The 18092-nt window shown below is 38.2% G+C and overlaps 1 protein-coding gene across 6 annotated transcripts in view; it reads right to left on the bottom strand.

The window, feature by feature from the left end:
* Positions 1-2319: 2319 nt before the first annotated feature.
* Positions 2320-18092, bottom strand: part of LOC137078528 (hormonally up-regulated neu tumor-associated kinase homolog B) — a 137103-nt gene continuing 121330 nt past the window's right edge. For 5 of the 6 annotated variants that reach the window (XM_067445876.1, XM_067445880.1, XM_067445879.1 and 2 more), the window contains 9 exons: positions 13811-14103; positions 10534-10589; positions 10026-10164; positions 9768-9895; positions 8027-8162; positions 7750-7927; positions 7484-7567; positions 5998-6229; positions 2320-4648 (listed from right to left, as the gene is read on the bottom strand). In XM_067445876.1, the coding sequence (XP_067301977.1) occupies positions 3897-4648; positions 5998-6229; positions 7484-7567; positions 7750-7927; positions 8027-8162; positions 9768-9895; positions 10026-10164; positions 10534-10589; positions 13811-14103 (1998 nt within the window). In that variant the 3' untranslated portion in view covers positions 2320-3896. The remainder of the gene's footprint in view (positions 4649-5997; positions 6230-7483; positions 7568-7749; positions 7928-8026; positions 8163-9767; positions 9896-10025; positions 10165-10533; positions 10590-13810; positions 14104-18092) is intronic. The other variant, XM_067445881.1, reaches the window with a different exon arrangement.

The following is an 18092-nucleotide window of genomic DNA, read 5'->3' as shown; positions in this document are numbered from 1 at the left end:
TTAGCCTACTGGTTAAGCCTACTAGCTCAAATTGGTTTTGGATCATCAAATTATGGATTGCAGGTTTAAACATAATTTTTACATCTTTGGGAAAGAAAAAAAAGTGTAGTGGTCGGGGTTTCAAATGTTTTTGCTTCACCTTTCAGAACCTGTGTGGCACAGCAGGTTTGGAGTCAGGGCACTTTAACGGGATGATCCTGCCTGGTCTTAAACTGACAGTTAATTGGAGGTTACATGAATTAAACAACTAGTATCAGTGTAATGTTCCTGGAGCGCGGTCCGTTTTGTGCGTGGCTGACCCGGTACCTCGATTGGGACCGCGCCGTCCTGCCCGGGAGAGCGCGCTCAATAATGCATGCACGTCATTAGAAACCCTAGAGGCCCGGTGTATAGCCCTTATTTCCTGGGAAACGCTAGTCAGGGCAATGTGTTGACAGTCCAGACTCGGCCGCACCTCACCTTTTACTGAAATCTTCAAACATCAGGACGTGGGGCTGTTTTGCCGCCTTGTGCGCACTAATGGATGTAGTTTTTCATTCAATTGTAAGTGCTAAGTTTTACCTGGGTTACTATTAGCCCCGTGTGGTGTCACTTCTATTTGACCCAGAAGCCCCAGCGTTCATCTTTTATTCAAATCAGGATTAACGGCTCGTACATCAGTGACGATAAACTCGAGGTTAATAACGGCTCACACGCCGCGCGACCTTTCAGTTTCCTAAAACACCTGGGGGTTTGAAATTCTTGCTGTTTGTGCTTGCGTTTAATATTAAGAATAAAACTAATTAAAGTTTAATAAGACACTTAAGTCTATGTACTAACATAATTAAATAATTTGTAGATTTTTTTTTCCCCTTACAGAATTGTTTAAAATTAAAACAGGCTTATATTGGACAAGACAGTTAGTGAATGTCCTTATGTCCAAGTCATATTTCAATTCGACTAATGATTTATACATTATCTTTGGTGTTAGGCAAGTTTGGGCTTGTTTAATGCAAGATTGGGCTTGACAAGTGCCTAGTCACCTTAACACAGTCCACAGGTTATTTAATTGTTATTTAACATTCCTGTAGCTCAAACAGTAGCTAGAGGAGGGCATGGCTGTAAGTGTTGAGCTTGAGGAATCTATTCAATGATTATAGTGTATTCTGTCCAACCACTTTTTCTTGGACAAAAAGCTAACGTTGACGTAATCTTGGACTAAATGTATCACGTAGCCTATTCATTCCCATGGAACTGTGAGGTGAAGCGCCTCTCTATCACTAGGCTGACAGGTACAGTAAGATACCCCTGTAGCGTCTTTCCAGTTAAGTCACTCAGGTGGTACATATTTGTTATTTTCCTTTATGGTGTGTTTAATTAAATCAGAGACAGATGGGATTGTCTTGGAGGTAATGCTAGCACCCTGGTAATGTCCAGACATTAGGTCATTGGCGTGTTTGAGGTCAGACCACTGGTTGGTGATGTATTGTTGGACATGCTGATTTAAATGACTGTCATTGCATTATAGCAAAATATTTTAAAGAAATTGAGATGAAACACTTTTAATTTGATTAAAAGAAGGTTATGTTTCAGAGTTTAAAACGGTAGACTTATTGCTCAAAATGAGTAAAAATATGGACAAATTTGTAGTTGTCAAACTGATTTCTAAAGGATCATGTGACTGCAAACTGGAGGAGTAATTGCTTAAACTCAGCATTCCATTATGGATTAAAAAATGCCATTTTAGAATAAATTAAAATAGAAAACATTTAAAATTGTAATTTCGCAATATTACTGCCTTTTAATTCAAATAAATGCAGCCTTTCAATAACACTTAAAAACAAACGTTTAAATGTTACCTAATGGTGGTGGGGTGGGGTGGATTATATAATTTCAGGATGTTTAAGTGTCCCCAAGTTTGAGAACTATGTGGCGCAGACGTGCCACACTCACTTCAGATCAATCTCTCTCCAGCACACGTATCTATACACACACAAAGGCCAAGCCCCCTCAGCACCATATCATGTACCAAAACAAAGTGTTCATAATTCATGAGCTCCTCACCAGTTGAAAAGAGGGAAAGATTCCTTTACATGTCCATTATTCAAAACCCTTCTGGCCATTGGGGAGCAGCCACAACACAGTTAGAAAACAGGCACACCTCAAAGAATTGAACATTAGCCTAATTATGCGAGTCGGACAGAACTGTGTATACTTTTCAATTTATTTGTGACAAGTAACAAGTAAAAAAAAAAAAAAAAAAAAAAATTCTCATTCCTGAACAATAGTTTTCTACTTCATTGAACTAAGTGTCTGGTAAAATACTTCTTATTTTAGCCATCTTCCTCATAAACTAGCTTATGAATCCTCATCCTTTGGCACCGACTGGCAGTTGAGTGAAGCTATTGAGATGCATTCATTCATAAAGTTAGAAACATGATAGGAGCTTAACCTACAATGGGCATCAGTCAAATCCCAACCAGACAATTAAGAGTATTCATATTGTCCTGGGACAGAGGGATTAGGGTAGAGAAAGGTAGTGTGGAGGGCAAGAGGAAAGGTAATGGGAAGAAGAGATAGTTGATAATAAGATAAGATCTTATGCTGTTTGAAGCATATATATATAGAGAGAGAGAGAGAGAGAGAGAGAGAGAGAGAGAGAGAGAGAGAGAGAGAGAGAGAGAGAGAGAGAGAGCTAGGAGGCACTTGCAATGACCGTGAATGAATATAGGGTAAAAAAAAATATAGAACAAAATCACAGATCATTTAGACAATTGCTTTGTATTACACATTTTCTGAAATGTTATGTTTAAATATGAGGTTTTAAATATGCATTGATTTGCATACATTTCCAAAAACAGAAATCTTTTTCAGCCATTCAACATTCTTGTTTCATTTTTTTCCTATACTAGAGTTAAAGGTTTTGGGATATCATTTTTTTTCCATAAATAAAAATGCATTTTACCATGTTTATGGGAATACAATTTTATCTTAATATGAACAAACTCAGAATTTCTATATAATAACAAATAAATCTGTAAAGTTTGGTCCATATAAGTGCTAGAATTTTGGCATCAGAAAAAAAATAATTTTGGAGAAAACAGCCTTTAAAGATGCAAATTGATGTCCAGTGTATAATTAGATGTTTTCTTTCATGTTAAAAGGATAATCTACTGCTTTTTCATATTAAACTATGTTATTCCCTCAACTAAGATGATTTGATACATACCTCTCTCGTCTCAGTGTGTGTACTTAATCTCTCTGACGCGCGGTGACATTTTGATAGCATTTAGCTTAGCCCACTAAGCCCAGTTCATTCACTATGGTACCAAACAGATCAAGTTAGACGCGACCAAACACCTCCACGTTTTCACTATTTAAATACAGTTACACGAATAGCTGAACGAACAAGTATAGTGACACAATAAAATGTAGCACTTTTCTAATCGGGTTAAAAAAGAGAACTATGTATGGCGGAATAGCATTTTTGAGAGTACTTCGACTCGGCGCAGTAAAAAGTCACGGCTAAACAATCCTCCCTCAAATCTCCCCCTCACATTTCCATCAATGGGGGAGAAGATTTTTCACGTCTAACTTGATCTCTGTTTGGTACTTAATGAATGAACTGGGCTTAGTGGGCTAAGCTAAGTGCTATCAAAATGTCACGCACACCCCGAGACAAGAGGTATGTATCAACTCGTTTTAGGAATAACAGTTTAATATGAAAAAACAGTGGCGTATCCCTTTAAGAATGCAAAAGAGCCCAAAATCTCTGACCAGTGCATTAATGGTTTTGCCTGTCTTGCCTTAAAGAAAACGAGGGATGAATGAAAATAATTAGTTTTGTTGTAATCAACATTATCACGAATGCTGTTGACCAATTTTAGCTTATATTGAACCCGGAATACTCCCAAATGTCATCCAAAATCCATTCGGAGTATTTCTGTCTTTTTGTCAGGTTTGTTTTGTATAGCAGACGGAAGCATCGGTAGGTTGAGGTCTGTGGCTCGGTGCTGTATAGCCGTTCGCAACTGAATCGAGTTTCTTTTTGCGGTATTACTGGGGATGCCTGTCCCTCCTCCCCCTCCCATGTTCCTTTTCTCCTTTCCATGTCTTAGGTTTTTAATGACGAGAGCTTGTTGTCTTTGAGATGGAAACAGTGGTGGTTTGGACCCATTTACCAAGAAAGACGAGGAGCCTGTGCCAGCCGTCGTGTGACGCGTAAAGCCTACCCAAGTGACTTTTCTAGGTGCGGATTCTTTAAGCACTCCTGTGTGTCGTAGTCGCGGTAAAGGGGAGGTTTGCGTCGGGGGTTCTATGGCGCTGAGGTGGCGAGCATTGTAGGTTTTCTCCTCAATGGCCAGTAATAGATCCTTAAAGCGCTGTCCCGCTCTGGGAGAAGCCCCTTTCTCTGAGTAGAATGTCTGCAACTTCTCTAACTTGTCATCATGCTGATATTCACAGTCCAGCGCTTGATATTTGTCAGAGTAAGCCGGTCTCAGATCATGTGGTTTGATTGATGTTTTCATTGTCTGGGAGTCTCTAGAGGTGTCTATGGTTACAGTGGCATCACAAGGGGCAGAGTCACAGAGTTTGGTGCTGCTCTCCTCTTTGCAGGAGCACTTAGGGGGTGAGACACGAAGCATCTCCTTTTCACCAAACGTTGAGACTAAAAAACATGCAATTTGTCAGCTGAATATGCATTATATGAATTTCAAAATTAAAAGAAATAATATTAGTATTATAGAGTTATGCAGGAATGATTCCTAAAACCCAGAAATTAGTCAGCACTTTTGAACTTTTGCTTCCATTGTCCCAAAGTTAATGGGTTTTTGCCAAGCGGCAACCTCCCGCGATCTCTCTTGAAGCCAATACGGAAGTAATGTAAACTGTAATTCCTAAACTGGCCACTAGGGACAGGCTCCAGAAGGGAGCAGAATCTCATTGAGCCCCATGTTAAAATTCTCAACTTTAAAGCAGAAAAAAACATGTTTACAGCCTGGTACAAATTGTGGTTTTGAATTATAAGGCTAATTTTGATCTTCATGACAACTCTGAGGGGGGTGAATTTTTTTATAACTCATTCGTTTGCGTTATATAAAGCCTTAAGGTTCTGCATAATTAAGGGCGTGGTTACAAGTGGATAGCCATTTATCCGCCGTCTATAGTTATTGCGTCACCTCAGCTCCGCGCACATCCTGCCTTTTTGCCCATTTTCTGTTATCTGGGAGTGACACGCGTTGACTCGCTCACAAGATGGCAACGCCCAGCTCGCCCATACTTTAAGCTTCAGAACGGCTTATCAGAATCCTATGGGTGACGTCACGGACACTACGTCCATATTTTTTTACAGTCTATGGTTTTTGCTTAAAAGCCTGAAATAAGGTCTGTGGTTACCACAAGCTCAATATATTTTCATGTTTTATTTTCCATATAGTCCATTTTTGAAACACCTCTCAGACATACAAGTGCAGCTCCTTTCTCTGTGAATGGGGAAACATCAAATTCTCCAAAACTGTTCACTAAGCTTACAATAAAATTGAATAATTTTCCATTCATTGTAATACGAGTGCAATGTCTGCCTGTATATAAAGACTTTAATACCCCACTTGTAATGTATGGTGGCAATTGCTAACAAGTGGCTAAATTTGGACTACAGCGGTTGTCTGGGCCATTAAACGTCCTCACGCCTAACAATTAAACTCATCTACTCACTAGTTCGCTTCCATAGCCTCTCGCAAACTATTGTAACTCAAACTTGACATTGAAGTTATGTGAACGTGGTGTAATTTGTTTATAGCCTAACTTAAGGTTTTTACTTGTGGCGATTGTATTTAGGCTTCAAAATTCATAAAATAAACAATGTGTAACAAGCGTGAACTTTTGCTAATCACAGAGCAATGTGTATAAACTAAAATTAAAAATTTGGTTTTACTCAAGGGTGATGCTAACTTCCAGGTTGCCCTCATCACTGCAGCACTCTTTAAAAATGATTGTTCCTTAAAAATTGTGCGTTACCCTTAGGAATCAGTCCATCATGTGTCTCCACAAGTATGGTAATCTCATTAGCTGTATCCACAGGCAGTGAGGTGGGGGAATCGGCTCTGTCCACTAGGCTTGGCTGCTTTGGTCTAATGGTCTCCACAGGCCTTTTCATGCCACTCTCTGCGTCTCCGTCCTGTGGCAGGCTCCTCTGGGTCTTACTGGCCTGCCTTGAGCTCCTCTCATTGGCTGTGTCACTCTGAGGAGACTAGTAAAGGAAGAGTGTGTTAAATGTTTTGTGTGTCCATAAATTAGAGTATTTAAAGGGGGGGGTGAAACACTTTCAGTCTCAGTTTCAGTCAATCTCATGTCAATCTTGAGTACCTATAGAGTAGTATTGCATCCTTCATATCTCCGTTAAGTCTTTAGTTTTATTATATTTATAAAAGAAATATGGGCTGTACCGAGTCTTTCCGGAAAAAACGAGCGCCTGGAGGCGTATCGTGTGGGCTGAGCTAAAGAATGACGAGCGCGCAAAGTGACATCCTCAAGCGTGGAGAAACCCATGGCTATCGAGCTCAGCTAATAGATGATCCAGAATCATTCGGAGGCTGAAATAAATTGAACAGGAGAAACGGCAACAGCAGGACGTCCGTCTCTGTGGTATGTACTGTATTTAGTGGCCTGTCAACATTTGTGTGTGTTTACTCGCAGTTTATGAGGACATGATTCGGTTTATGGACTATTGTATGCGACTAAACCTTAGCAGTAGCAAGCAAAACGGTTTTGCACGTCAGACTAGTGTAACGTTATACATAGAACAACAATGGAGTAACCATTAGCGCATTTGAATGATGAAGCACACGATCGTGTCGTTTACTGATGTTTACTCACGCGACGATAGCCAACAACATTGACATTTGAAGCAGTTTTACTCACCGGCTGCTTCCAATCGCTCTGACCGTTCCGTCAAAAACACACTTCTTTGGTATGATTTGGTAAAGTCCTGACAGCAGTGACCGTGGAGATCCACTTTGCGATCCGACTGAAGCGATGTTGTGAAGATTCCCGTCATTTCTGCTTTCAAATCGGTTCAAATGCAGCGCTGCCTTCCCGGAATGCTGTGCTGAAGCGTTGAAGTCGCTTGATGTCACCCATAGGAATAAAGTGGAGTGCGGCGCGGAGTGTTTATGGGGCGTGCATTTCCTCTCTCGCTCTAGTCACAAGCGCGCACCCTACCGGGAGAAGAGCCCGTATGGTCCATACAAGGACCTTCCGCTCTATTAACATCAAGCCGAGCCATACTCGGAAAAAAACTTTCCGAAACTTGTGAGAAACCGGAAGAAACAGAAATACTCTATCAAACGTCCAACATTAGTTTTTGAAACTTTGTCTATGTTTAGGATGGGAATCCAAGTCTTTAACAGTGTAAAAAGCTCAGTATGCATGAAACAGCATTTCACCCCCCCTCCCCCCCTTTAAGAAAAAAGATGAAATTCTTTGATACAGAAGGACAAATCACCTGTTGCTGACTCTTTGCACTTGCATTGCTTCTCCCTCTGGACAAGCCCTTATTCAGAAGATTCCATTCGCTTTTCTCTTCTCTCTGAGGACAAAACTGACATGTTAGCTGTTATCCAAAACCTAATAATCTGCCAACCTAGAAAATATCATAGCATTATATATTCAGATGAGTTTTGTCCACCAAGATGGAGGACACAAGAAATGCAGATACATATTTTTGTATTTAGGCATGCAGCAATATTATAGTATATTCTAACTTTTTACCTTCATGGTCCTCACAACTTTCTGATGCCTGTTGAGTTTTTTCAGCAGTAGATGGTAGCAGGCTAAAATGGCTGACGGCTTGTTACTGATGACAGTGTGGATGATATCAGAAAGACCGTAACCTAGAGATTCAGTCATGTAGTTTAGCACAGCTGAATTTAGATCCTCAGGACGCAGCCTAAAGAAGCAACAAAGAACACATGCATATCAGGGAAGTCTGTCAGTGCATCTTTGTTCCTTTTGGAAGCTTTAGCATTAGATTTCATTTTGCAGGTACCTGTTTTTATGAGTTACAGTATGAAGGGGTCTTTTGGCGTAACCTTCGTTCAACCATCTATCCTCCATTGCTGCTTTTATTGTTGGCCTTTTGGCTGGTTCTGGTTCCAGCAGAGACAAGACAAACTGTACAGCCGCTAGAAATAAAAGAAAGAGAGAGAATACTGACATCTTGACAATACTAAAATATTCTTAAAACTGTTTTAACCTTACACAGAAGATCTCAACACTGATTTGTCTGTGTGTGTGTGTGTCCGAGTCAGACTGAACTTCTCAAGGTTTCTCTTACAGAAGGGGAGATCAGATTCATGCTCCCCTGTGCCACCTTCTCAATCTGGGGGGACTCCTCAGATCAAAGTGCCAGTTTGGCTCTGCGTGTGTGTGTGTGTGTGTGTGTGTGTGTTGCTAGTGTTTGTATCAGTAGACAGTGACGATCACATTTACTCATTCACTTAGAGTGCCATTACAGGCAGCCTCAGGAAGCCAACAACACACACAAAAACACACACTGTAAGCTTCCATTATAATTCATTTTCAACATACAACACAAAGTTGTTGTTACATAACAACTGTGATGTTACATAATATTTTTGACATGAATAAAAATACTTAATTTAGGTGTTACCATTTTTTCAGTGTATGTTTACTTTATAGTATCAATTATTATGTTGATTGATATCCAGCATAACATGGAACACACTTGTTTTTTTGACATGGAACACAGTTTTTGAGTTGATTTAGCAGATGTTATCCAAAGTGACACTGCTAAATGATCATTTTGCACACACTTATTCTACTTATATTGTAGATATATGCATGGTTTCCATTTCTCTGAGATCATTATTTTTCATAAAGAATGTATGTGCTGAACAGGAGGTAATTCACCATACGTAATGTACAAACTATCCCACAATGATCTAATGTAACCTGCAACGGAATCGGGGAACCCAGCCGGGTTCTGTTCCACTAGCAGACATTTTGCGTCATCATGTTTGTAGTGCATCTATTTTTGTAATTGGTGAATATACTCTGTTATTAATATTGATGAAGATTAATATTAATGTGCCGGATCAGATGAACTCACAATCTGATTGAGAAGGAGGCTTTGAAATGCACTACTGCACTCAACACATTTTATTTGTTCTCTTTTCTTATTCTTTCTCTGTGTAATTTGTCCTGATGAAGAACTCCTTAGGGACGAATCTTTAAGTGTATGCATGTGTGCATATACAGCACCATTCACAAATGGGGTTTATATTAAAATTTAAAATTCAATTTAAAATATTTTAAAATGCAGTTCATGCTCTAGCTTGATGCAAACGACTCAAGTTCAAATCCGCCTGTTTCCTAACCGCATATAAGTTCAGAGAGTCAAGTAGAAATTATGAAAATTTTTGTAAAGTGGAAATAAAGTGCCTAAAGATTGTTTAATAGTGGGAATAAAGTGTTTAACAGGTAGGGTTAGGCATAGGTGTAAGGGAGGGCTTTAGGGATGGGGAGAACATCCATTTATGATTTTAATAAATATAATCATATGTAATCTTCTTTATTATTGCATAATACTGTTTTATAATAACCCAGGAGCAAATAGAATCTGCCACTAGTATAAATAGCAACAACAACAACAAAAAATACATTTGTACATTTTCACTAAATGTCAGGTGTATGTATATTTCACAAAATAACATTCAACGCATAGAGTGTATAGAAAATACTTTTTGTTGCCTTTCCACATATTTTACCTTTGCTGATGTCCGACGGTATCGTACTGATTTCTCCATTCACCATTTTCTGGTGAAGTTGCTTGATGTTGAAGGGCTCCACCGTAAACGGTAAAGTGCCCGTCAGCATGGCAAACATACTCACACCCCTATGCATAAACCAAGAAACACACAGAGGCGCATTAAAAATACATCCATCTGCATTTAAAAACACATCAGTTGACATTATGTGTGATTTGCCATTTCTAGAACACATACAGATATACTTTGTGTACTCACACAGACCACACATCCACTTTAGGGCCGTACTTCCTGTGGGCCAGCAGTTCGGGAGCAGCGTAAGCAGGGCTGCCACACTGAGTGTTCAGCAGCTCCAGAGAGAGAGAATCTGCCTTCAGAGTGTTACTCAGACCAAAGTCTACACACAAACACACTCATATGAGTGTACTTGCATGAACATACAAGCACATACACAGATACTGTCAATAGCAGATTTTCTTTCTTATATGTTTTTGTACCTAAGCATTCAGAATCTTAAAATGAAATGACACGAGTTGTTGCTATTACTATGATATTTCTCATTGGCAAGTGATTCATTTCGCTAATTGTAAATGACTCCTGTCCTGTGATTGCATTTGTGTGTTCTGCTGCAACCATAATGCATGGTTATGAGACAGTCTTAGAGGTATTAATGTATTACAGTAAAAAAGAAAAGCTTTGACAAAACATTCCTCATATTAAATTATGTACATTTATACACAATATAAAAAAGGCAAGACATACTTACCAACTATCTTAATGTTGTTGTGCTCATCCAGGAGGAAGTTTTCAATCTTCAAGTCCCTAGTTTAAAAAAAACAACACAATATTAAGAGAGGAAGGAGGTTAGTTTAAAAAAAAAAACACTACATTGCCGGGTCCAAAATACTTGTACCACACTAACAAATCTGGAAATGAACTGTTTTAGGTTTGTGAACACAACCAATGTTGCAAGAAGAAATGTTTAAGATTTTACACTTTTTCTTGGTCACCACTCACAAGAAAATTGAGCAAAATACCATTATTAATTTCCTCAGTATTATTTTAGTATACAGTAGGCTACTATTATAACATTTAAGTACATTTTAGCTTTTATTTTTATATTTTAAATTTCATCTAATATATTTTATTTCATCTCTTATTTTTATTAGTGAAAACATTTTTTTTATTAACAGTAACAGTTTCCATCGAATCACAGGATGCTCTTTGGATCAACTTTCATTCAGACTTTTAATTATGTTAATGTAATGTTATTTATTGGAAGGGGGGGGGTGCACAATTAAAAAACAGATGCATTTTTACTAGTCTGTACTTCGGGAACCCATATACTGATAGGGAACTCAGATCACCTTCCATGACCAGCCAAGAACCTCTTGCAGAAAATATGCAATGAAAAAAGTGAATTAAAAGGGGATTTGTACTAAAGAACAGACATACAGTTACTGTTGGTGATATCTCAGCTTGGTGGTCCTGGATATTCAGTCATTCTGCCAAGTTTTACTTTTACATTCTCCATCTCTTTTTCCTTTCATCTTGCTCCCTTTTTCTCCCTTTCTTTCCACTTCATAATAAACACTCACACTCACTTTGATGACCGCGCGCTCTTCACATTTAATATGAAATTATATGAAAAGCCTATAAAAATATCACAGCCCTCAAAGCTATTTTCATTTCCCTCCATTTTTACTGACATGGCTGACATCTCAAAGCTCAATTGGCGGCTTAACGTTCCTTTACACACACACACACACATACAGATACTGTCCCTAAAATGTCCAAAAGAGAAAAAGCTGAAATACTACTCTGAAAATGTGCCAGTATTAAAGTTGTCTGACAGACATGACGTGTATTAGGGGGAAACTGGACCACCGTCCAGCAGTTTGACTGAATTTTGGGGGGTATTAGTGTGTACAGAGAGGTTAGCAGAGACAGTCTTAAATGCATAAAAAAGTGCTTGTGGAGCCAGTTGATAACAGTTTGATTTGGGTTGATTAATGTCATATGACCTTTTGAACTGAAACGGACATGAACCCACATGCTCCTTTCGTTACCATAGGGACTGTATATGTTGACTAAAGCCGCGGGTAGTCAAGTGTGTGTGTATGGCGTGTAGGTTGACGTACGTCCTTTGATCCTTGACATACTCTAAAAAAGGCAGGATTTTGTGGGACGCAGACCTCAGCAGTATGAATCTTCATCCTGGGACTCCATTAGCGAGGAAGTCACTGAATGATGTGTTAACCATAGTGGCTCTGTCTGATGATGTCATGAGAAGCTAATGACATTCCCACTCTTGATTCAATTAGGCTTCACTGACAGACCAAAGAACTGGGCGCACACACACACACACAGCCTAGAAATCAGGACGCACCCTAGCAGCAGCAAATCTAATCTGCAGCGAGTGTCGTCTAGCAACTCTCAATACAAGTCTGAGCTGTAAAAACCAAACCCTGGTCAGGCCAATCACATTGTGTATAGAGTCAGTGGGCGGGGCTTAACATAATGATGACGGCCGAGTTGCGTTTGCGTGCTACTAGTAAACACAAAAGCTGGCGAACGGCGGTCTTTTGAATCAGCTTTGACCGAGACTCTGGAAGACTTAGAGTTAAGCTTTTCTCTGAGAAAAGAACGGCACTGAAGTCATTCTTAAAAAGAAAAGATGTGTTTGGAGTTTTCCCGACCGGATACGGTGAAAGTTTAATCTGTCAACGAGCTCCACTTCACCTTCGTTGCTCTGGTTGGTTGTAGCGCTATCCAACTGCGTGCAGAGGGAGATTGAAAGACGACCGTTTATCCCGCCCCTCGCGTTAATCCCGGATAACACACACATACACATTTACCTAAATGAGGACATATTTTAGACTTTTAAAAAATATATATAAATATATTATAGTCAATGTTTATTTTAACTCTAACCTTACCCCTAAAACAATTAAATGCATTTTATAAAAATTTCATATTATATTTAACTTTTTGATTTGCTATTTTTAGATATTTTTATACATTTAATATTAGAATAGTAATTTATATTAAAATAAATAAATTATATAAAATTCTATTGTATATAATAACAGAAATATTAACTAATTCATTACATTCTGAAAATAAGATTTTTATTATTAGTAATTTATCGTGTCAGTAATCTAATATAATTTATTCAATCCAAAATGTATCCCCAAACTATAGCCCACACACATACAATTGCTCTTTAATTTCATCTTGAACTTCTTTCATTTTTAAGTCTCTTATATTGTTTTTTTTATTTATATTTATATATGAATGCATTTATCAACACTACAGACTAACTCTAACCCTGCAGCTAAAAGAAGAATATCTGTCTTGACAATAATTCATTAATGTTAAAAAGTATCAAATAAGTTTATTGCATGCTTTAAGTTTATCTATTGTATAATTTTAAATATATTTTTTGTGCATCATTTTATATTGAGGAAACTAATTTTATTAGAATATATATAGTATATAAGACTCTAAGGCCTGGTTTCACAGACAGGGTTTAGATTAAGCCAGGATTAGGCTTTAGTTAAATTAGGGCATTTAAGTATATTTTATAAATGTGCCTTACAAAAGAAAGAAAAAAAGGCCGGTCTGCATCTTGAGACAAAACTATTTAAGATATGAAACCAGGGGGAATTTAAAATATTAATACATTTATTTACTTTGTTTAAATTTTACATTAATAATTATTTAGTTAACTAAAAAAACATTCTACATATATTTATGAAAAACTGTTTCAATTGAATATTTTTTATTGACAATGTATTGACTATAGCCAAATACACCGACACACACACACACACACACTTGCACTTTGATTTCATCTATTTTCACAGACACTTCTCTCATCTACGTCACACACCACATCATTATTTTATGGCTCTAGTTAAAGTCCACTATACAGCATAATACACTCAAGCTTTTCCTTTCTTTCCTTTTTCTTTCTCATTCCACCCCACTATCCCTAACCTATATTTTCATGGGTGTTCATATCCGTGTCTGTTGATTACCTGTGAACTATCCCATGTCGGTGCAGGTGTTCCACCGCAGAGAGTATCTGGCGGGTGAACCTGCGGACCTCTCTCTCCTCCAGCCGCTTGCGTTCACAGATCCGGTCCATAAGGTCTCCTCCTCCGCACAGCTCCATGGCCATGTAGTAGCAGTTCTCCGTCTCCAACGTCTCCAGCAGCAAGACAATGTTGGGGTGGCGGATGAGCTGGTGAATCCGGGGTTCACGTTTCATGTTTTTTAAAACGTATGAATCCTGACGAGCCTTCTTCTTATCTATCACCTTGATCGCTACCTGACAGAAACAGAGAGCAGATATGCTTCATTTTCACATGTTTTTTTTTGTAAAATGTATTAGATATAGAAAATAACAATCAAGTGAGATTTTCTTGTAAGACAACATTGTGCAAAGAAAACTTCAGTAGTATATAAAACTGATTTTGGTGAGTTTGTCGTCCCCATAGCAAGACACACACTATAGCTCAAAGTCCCTCTTTAGGAACTCCGTGATAATAATTTACATTCTAAAATTCTAGGATTGTGCTGGAGGTGATGTGTGCTTACGCATCGCCATAGCAACATTTTCAGGTAAACAGAGTGGTCAGGAAGGGCTCGGTGATGTGTGTAAGAGCTGGTAACATTCACACGACGCACACAGGCCACAACTACTGACCCATGAAAGCTTGGGTCACACAATGAGATGAGGATAGGTTAAGCTTAAACTCTCTCTCTCTCTCTGTTTGTCTGTGTCACCGGGACAAATCTACTCATAATTGATATACTAGCAATAAAAATAAACAATGTAATGGATATGTAAACATTTATACACACATTACATTCATATGCAAAAACATTCACATGAAAAAGTGCCATGACAGATTTTACACTCAAGTTCTAATAATGTGGATGAAGGCGCATGTGAAATTTGATCAAAAAAATAAATAAATACATTTCTGTAGGCCCAAACAACAAATCACTAAAACAATAATGATCTAAAGTACAACTGCATATCATTACCATCTGTTATGCAGACAAAATACAGGTAACATCTAACATGAACTAACAATGAAAAATGATTCTAAAGCGTTTATCTTTTTAATTTAAACATTTACTAAGGAATTATTAACATCAAGTTAACATAAAACACATTCATTGTTAATTTAAGGTCAATGGTATTAATTAACTAACTAAGGTCAATGAAGATTAATAAATACAGTTATTAATGTATTGCTCATTGTTAGTGAGTGTTAATTCATGCATTAGCTAACATTACCTAGTAGGACCTTACTGTAAATTGTGTCACCAAAATACACACTAGTTAGCGTGTATAAAAATATATCAGCATAAATACTGAAACAAATACTACTAGCCATCACACAATTCAATTAAATGAATTGCCTTTTGTGTTAACAAACATTTCTAGTAGCGTGAGTGTGGATGGATTATTACTGGGGTTCGTGTCAGAGATTAGGAAAGACGGAGTGGCTATGAAAGCTGAGACAGCGAGACGGCATGAAAAATGGATGACAACCCTTCAGCGCACCGATGACTGACACCCTTAGTGTGTGACACTGTGCCTTTGATTGACGGGTGTCTGCGTGTAAGAGGCTGGGTGTGTGCCTGTTACCTTCTCTCCTGTACTGATGTGCATGCCCAGCATAACTTTGGCGAATGAGCCCTTGTTGATCATTTTGCCCACCAGGTAGCTGCCCACACGCTTAGTGTGTGGAAAGTTTTGGAGCAGGTCGCGGGGCACTTTTCCAAGACAGGGAGGTGCTGCCTGCTCCAGCTCCCCTGAATCTGTCATGCTCCCATCCAGAGATGACTTCAACGCAGCCGGCATGATGCCAGTGATGCCCGTTTGCTAGCAGATCCACCGGATGACACCGAGCAGACAGGTAGAGGATGGAGGAAGACGAGGTTGGCAAGAGAGGAAGGGCATGTGTGATGAAGGCTGGTCTCATTGGTTCTTCTTTAGTTGTTGGTGTTGGTCTGTCCTGTCAAGAAGGAGAATATCCACTCTTCGCTCCTCTCGTGTGTTTTTTCTTTAGTCCCGATGCAGATCCACAATCACATGTCCTGTGTTGGGACCGGGTACCCGTCTTTAACTTGTCTCTAGCCCCAGATCTACCTCTCTTTATCTGTCTTTTTCATCTAGACTGTCTCTTTTCAGTCTAACGGAAGGTTCTTCTGTCAGTCTGGTTAGTTCATGCACCCTTGTCTTTGTGTGTGTGTTGTGTGTGTGTGTGTGTGTGTGCGCCTGGTAGATAATTAACTGTATCTGGTCTCAGGTTGATGCTGTGAGCCTAGCGTAGTGAGGACACACTACACCGTAATGACCCCCCACCCACACACACACACACGCACACACCGCATACTAAAAAACACAGCTCCCAAAAATGATGTTAGCGAGTTTTAATGTATATCACAAGTCCACAAGTGGGATTTCTATTTACTTTTACTTGGTTTCTACCTATTTCTGATAGTTTTAATTTATTTTGGTAATATATATACACAAACACACACAAATATATATAATTAGTCTGTTTTGAATAATGCTTCAAAATTTAACGGTTATATTAATATTAATAATATGTAAATACAAAAAAAAAAAAAAATAGTTCAGACAAAAAGTGAGACATGAAGCACATATTTTAAGATACCTGAAAACATTTCTACAGTGTAGTAATGTATTTATACTTCAGCCAACATCATTTCTGACATTATCTCCAATAATTGTCATTAATAATACAATTTTCATATGTTGCTCCAATAATGTTGTTTTTGTGTGGTTTGTTGTTTTCTCTAATGTCCAGTAATATATTTTATTAGATTAAAAACTGTACATTTAGTATCAACAACCGAGATTAATATTCCACTACACCAGAAATTCAATTATTCACTTATGAAGGAAATACTTGATTATTATAAATAAAATTGATTATATTAGATATTACAGTAAATCAAAAAGCATCATCCAATAAACAAGCTTTTAAAACCCCTAGAGTGAGGTGGACAGATTTCATTGGCTTATAGTGCTGTGATGAAGGCCTTGTCAATGTGACTATTATTTGAGATACTATTTTGACGACGATGAGGAAGAAATGGCAACATTGACATTAATACCTTAAAATGATTTTAGAAATGGAAGTGCACATCTGGTTTTGGCCTGGGACCAGAGTTTGATAGCAGGGGTCTATGTGCTTGAATGAGAGGCCATTGTTGGATAAGTGTGTGGTTGGGGTCAGGTTTCTTTATTTCTTAGTCGATCTCTCAGTTCATCCACCGGAGAGGGATGAACCAAGCAGCAAGAGGCTGGAATCTGAGACCACAATACTGTACAAACACACACACAGTCATATATATATATATATATATATATATATATATATATATATATATATATATATATATATATATATATATATATATATATATATATATATATAATAAATATAAAATATATCAGTAAATCTCTCTCATTCATATCTATCCGTTTTTAGAAAACAAAGAGAGACCCTATGGCGTGTGTGTGTGTGTGTGTGTGTGTGTGTGTGTGTGTGTGTGTGTGTGTGTGTGTGTGTGTGTGTGTGTGTGTGTGTGTGTGAGAACAGTTTTATATCCATGGTTCAAAGCAGGCCAAGACAAAGAGAGCCAAAATGTGCAAACACACAGATGCACAGAACAGAAAGTTTTGCGTTCACCCCCAAAAAATGTGCTCCAGCCTCGAGGCTTTGGCAAAACAGTGCGCGGTCAAATTAATAGTGCTGAAAACCTCCGTCCATTTCCTGCTCTGTAAGAAGCCAATCCCCAGCAATCCATTAAAGCATATCTTAACACTAAATAACTTTTTAAAGCCCTTCTGGAGCATCTCTGCACCTATGTGCTAGCATGCTAATCTTCACAAGGAAGTCTCAATGTGCAATGTACTATATCATGAAAAAACAACATAATAAACAACCGACTTTGTACACAAATCTATGATCGCGCCGGGTTTTGACCTTCTTCAGTGAAAGTAATGGTGTTGGGAATATTAGATGAGATTCATCTGCTAAGACGAAATATATATATACATACTGTTCGGTTTCTTGCAGAAACCAATCGGCTTAAGACATCAATGTATCGTCACGATCCGCAGGGTTTAATATGGATTCATATGTATATGTGTTTTTACTCTTATAATGGCTCTCATAGAAAAACACCCCACTGACAGGCATTATACAAGCAACGGTTGGAGTTAAAAATCTTCATTTGTGTTCTGCTGAAGAAATAAACACACATACA

This window comes from Pseudorasbora parva, chromosome 6 (genome assembly GCF_024679245.1).
Source record: "Pseudorasbora parva isolate DD20220531a chromosome 6, ASM2467924v1, whole genome shotgun sequence".
Classification (NCBI taxonomy): Eukaryota; Metazoa; Chordata; class Actinopteri; order Cypriniformes; family Gobionidae; genus Pseudorasbora; species Pseudorasbora parva.
The sequence above is the reverse complement of the archived record's forward strand: the minus strand, read 5'-3'. Positions and strand labels throughout refer to the sequence as shown.